This window comes from Penaeus chinensis, chromosome 19 (assembly GCF_019202785.1).
Source record: "Penaeus chinensis breed Huanghai No. 1 chromosome 19, ASM1920278v2, whole genome shotgun sequence".
NCBI lineage: Eukaryota > Metazoa > Arthropoda > Malacostraca > Decapoda > Penaeidae > Penaeus > Penaeus chinensis.
Window position 1 is genome coordinate 675,708 of NC_061837.1, and position 4,919 is coordinate 680,626.

Consider the following 4,919-nt stretch of genomic DNA (forward strand, 5'->3'; position numbering starts at 1 on the left):
AAAAACGGAAATATCAATCTGTAAATATATAAACATATATAAATATACCCACATGTAGGATATATAAGAGAGAGGGAAAGGATATATAAGAGATGCGCCCGGGCGGGGTGTGTGTAGCGTCCCCTCGTTCCCGGGCGGGGTGCTCGTGGCGTCCCCTCATTCCCTTCTACTGTCAACATCTAACGTTGGGTTAGGTAGATGTAAAACCAAAAAAACATAAATACAGATAAAAACAGTAGATATATACAAGTACAAATAAATAAAAAAGTAAGCATATATACACACACACATATATACGAACCCTGAATATATAACTATATGAATACATGTATACACACATATACATACGCACACATACATATACAAATATATCCATATATATATATATATACATATACACACACATACATACACACATACACACACATACATATACACTTACATACACATATAAATACGCAGGAATATGAACATACAAATATACACCCATACACATATGAATAAGTAAATACAAAGGTGTAAATACCCGAGTATCTACATACGTAGATATACGTAAATCCATCAAAACATACCCATACATATACAAAAGATAAACATGTATATATAAATACACCCATATATACTTAAACATACATATATACGCATACACACACACGCACACACTTATATATGTATATACCTATACATACACATACATAGCACCCGGGCTGGGTTTGGCGTCCCCTCGTTCCCGTCTATTGTCAGCACCTTTCTGTGCCTAAACAACGTTTCTTTCATTATGTGAAGACTTATCCCCGAGCAGAGGGGAGGGGAACTCTGCTCTTACCAGTTTCTCTGCAATTGTCTTACCCTTTCTCCATGCTATCATGGGTGGTGGGCCTCTTAGTCTGTTTTCCCAAGGGGTGTCTATGGCATTTTCCTGCGCCCATTCCCAGATTTTGTTAATTGACCTGCGTAACTGGCCTGCTATATTTTGAGAATAAAGCATGGGAAAGATTATTCTGTTTAAAAGTTCTTTCTCCTTCACATGCAGGAGTGTATCTCTCGGTATTCCTTCAAGCCTTACCATTGCCTCTTTGAGGATCTTCTCACTGTATCCTCTTTCCCTGAAAAAATTAACCATTTCTTTCAGGGCTCCCTCTAAAAGATCAGGGTCGCTCACAATTCTCTTCACCCTGATTCCTTGTGAGAAGGGGAGACTTTTCTTAAGATTTGGGTGGTGGCTAGAATGAAAATGCAAGTATTGGTGCGTGTTTGAAGGTTTATGGAACACTGTTGTCTGCAGGAAGCCGTCCTTGTCTACATACACCATAGTATCTAGAAAAGGTAATCTGTTTTTGTCAAATTCAACCGTAAATTTCAGATCTGGGTGGAACTGGTTAAGCTCTCTGTAGTATTCCTGCAGGTCTTCCTCTGTGCCCCGAAACACTCCAAAAATGTCGTCGATGTATCTATAGAAAAACTCTGGTTGTTTTCTCAACTTTTTCCTCTTTTTTTCAATACTCACGTGCACAAAAATTTCTGCTACTGCCACAGACACTGAGGCTCCAATCGCTGTGCCTTTCATCTGTTGGTAGTACTTACTATCAAATCTCAGTAGGGTCCCTGAAAGGATGTGTTTAATCCCTTCTTGTATTAGGTAAGGGGGAGGGGCAGTTATGTTGTATAATTCCTTCAACCTTCCTTGTATATACCCAAAGTTCTTTTCGTAAAAGTTCGCCACAACCCATGCTGCTTCCTCCTGTGGAATAGAGGGGTAAAGGGACACAATGTCGAAGGAGAAGAGGTAGGTTTCTCCCTCCAGTTTCGGTGCTTCTTTAAGCTTCCCTAAAAAATGGGTTGTGTCCTTCAGTCTTTCTGGAAGAAGGTCTAACAACGGGGAGAGGAAAGTAGTTAGTAGTCTGTCTACTGGTCTCGTAGGCGCACAGCATCCACTGAGTACAGGCCTGCCTGGCCAAGTTCCCAAATCCTCATCTATTTTTTTGTGAGTTTTTGGGAGGATGTACCAATGGGGAATACTTGGCTTATGGGCCAACAGGGCGTCTCTTTGTGCTGCTGTAAAACTAAATCTTTTTCTTGTTGGTGCGTCTAGACAGTAGAATCTGCCTACTAAAACTCTGCTTTCTGTCTCCACTCTCTGCAACTCTTCCTGTGGGTTGGGTAGAGGTTTGTAAGTATTTATGTCTCTAAGGTGTGCCTGTCCCATGGCTCTATAGTTTTCTGTCCTGAGAACTACCAAAGCACCATCCTTATCTGCTTTTTTTATTATTATGTTTTCGTCTGTTCTCAGTTCTTCTAGAGCTCTAATCTCATCCCTTGTTAGGTTTGGTCTTAATTTCCTCTTGCTTGCCTGTATGACTCGGGACTCTTCTTCTTTTAATTTATCTTTTAAACCTGGCATTTTTCTAGGGGGACCAGTATATCTTTTCATCCCTGGGAGTTGGGGGGGTAGATTTGTTTTGTTTGTTCTTAGTGGGGGGGCCAAACCTGGGGTTAGGGATGCTGAGAATCTTGAGTTCATCTCATTTTCAAGATTCTCCAAAGAAGTGGTTAGATTCAAAAGTAAGGGGCGGGGGGAGGGGGGGCCCAAGACAAAGGATCTGCCTTTACATAGGACTGATCTCTGTGCCTGCGTGAGGGGGATCTCCGAAACTACCGATTCCATCCCTGCTGCCCATTTCCTTCTCTTAGCCACCATCCTTCTCCTCTTTCCCCTTGACCCCATTGGGTGCCTTCTCTTCTTATTCTCATCTGGTCCCTTACCTCGGGGTATGGGTCTCTCTGGGAGCCCATGTGTCCCTAGTTCCTCCTGCCTGTGTGGTGACAAGGGAGTTTGCTTTTCTCTGAGATACCGTCTTTGCTTTGAATTTTGCCATTATATGGAACTGTATCTAAACCCACCTCCTTTTTAATCATAAAACAAAGGCCTGAACAAAACACACAGAAACAACAGGACCCTTTCTCATGGGGGCTACTCTTTTCAGGGAGGTAGTTAGGTTTGTGTTTCTTGTCCCGTTCACAACTGTTGTCCTGTGTGCTTGTCTTCCTATTCATGATTTATAGAAGACGTTCTTAACACATGTGCTATCCTAGACCTCTCAGAGGGATGATTTTTCTATTTTCTATTTCTTTCTCACTACATAAACACCGTATATCTCATCCCATACATATGTTCAAAACTAATATATATATCTATCGAAGAGTCTATCTGCTATAAAACTCAAAACAAACGAGAGATTGTGGATATATTTCATAATAAATCTTATAACATGTAGCACTCATAGAACCCGAACTATCAACATACAAAATAAAAATAGATAAAATACAACCCTTACTCAACAAATTTAAATATACTACATATATACATACAGACTAGATTTAAAAACCAACTACATAACCAAACATAACAACCTCAACATAATGAAAATCTACATCCTATTCAAAACTAAACAAAAACAAGAAAACACATGCAAAATAAAACCAAATACTAAAAAAAAAAAAAAAACACCTAAACATACAACGACATCTACAAACCTATATAAACATAGAAAGTATGGATATATTAAATATACGAAAGTGTAAAAATCCAAAAAAGGAAAAAATCAAATATATACATACACAAATAATAAACATAGAACAACCAAATATTTAAATATATAGATGTACCACTAATAGGTACACAGATCCAAAGTATAAAAAATATATAAATAAAAAGTAACCCCGGCGGGGGTGTTTGCGTTTCCCCTCGTTCCTGGGAGGGGTGCGTGTAGCGTCCCCTTCGTCCTTCAACTGTCAATACCTACTGCAAACTACATAAAATACAAAGATATACCAATATAAATATAAATATGGAAAAACATAAAAAGGGTAAATAAATAATTATATGAAAACTCAGAGAAACCTCCCTACAAAACCTATAAAAGTAAATACATCAATATACCAAAATACAAACATATAAATACATAAATGCATACACACATATTAAAAACACCAATGCAGACAACCATATAAATACATAACAGCATACACACACGTAAATACATACATGTTACAGATATATAAATACACAATATGTATACCAATATATAAAACATAAATGCAACACAACCATATAGATACATAAATGTACACTAGTAAAATATATATACTAATGTATACACATATAAACAAAATAACATACACAAACCTAATAACATATAAACACACACACATACATACATATATAGTATATATATATATATATACATATATACATACACATACACACTTATTATACATATACTTACACATACACATACATTACAAATACACAAGAAAATATAAATATATATTATATACATAAACACAAAAAATATATATATAATATTCATATACACTTAATTACAAAAAAAAATATATATATAACACATCACCAAACATAAAAATATAAATGCAAAAGTACATAAAAAAGAAATATATGCTATGAATAAGGAAAATATAACCAACAAACATATATAAACACACATAAGTATGCAATTACATGATATGTAAAAAACTACATATATATATATATATATATAATAAATACCCACGACATACACACATACAGAAAAAGGAAGATACAGCAGATTAACAAAAATATACAACATAGAAAAAATAAATATATATATATATAAAATTATGCGCCCGCGGGGTGTGTAGCCGACCCCCCCCCCCCCCTTTCGTTGCCTGGGCGGGGTGTGACGTCCCCCTCAATCCCTTCTCGTACAACATCTATCGTTTTTTTTAAAAAACTTCTCCTCCATTTCTAAAGGGTGGGTTAGGTAGATGTAAAACCAAAAACAAAAAACAGATAAGAGAAGGAATATATAAATGTACAAACATATAAATAATGTAAGCACTTAAAAAAGTGTAAACAGATAAACAGGTAAAAATGGTAA

General features: G+C 36.4%; 1 protein-coding gene across 1 annotated transcript; it reads right to left on the reverse strand.

Annotated features, from left to right (window-relative positions):
* Nucleotides 1-757: 757 nt before the first annotated feature.
* LOC125035215 lies at nucleotides 758-2,401 on the reverse strand. Its single transcript, XM_047627468.1, has one exon. The coding sequence runs from the start codon at nucleotides 2,399-2,401 to the stop codon at nucleotides 758-760; it is 1,644 nt and encodes a 547-aa protein (XP_047483424.1).
* Between the last annotated feature and the right edge of the window lie 2,518 nt (nucleotides 2,402-4,919).

Bases quoted from the DNA above. Each gene is read 5' to 3' on its own strand.
- LOC125035215 (XM_047627468.1), bottom strand. From the start codon at position 2,401: ATGCCAGGTTTAAAAGATAAATTAAAAGAAGAAGAGTCCCGAGTCATA.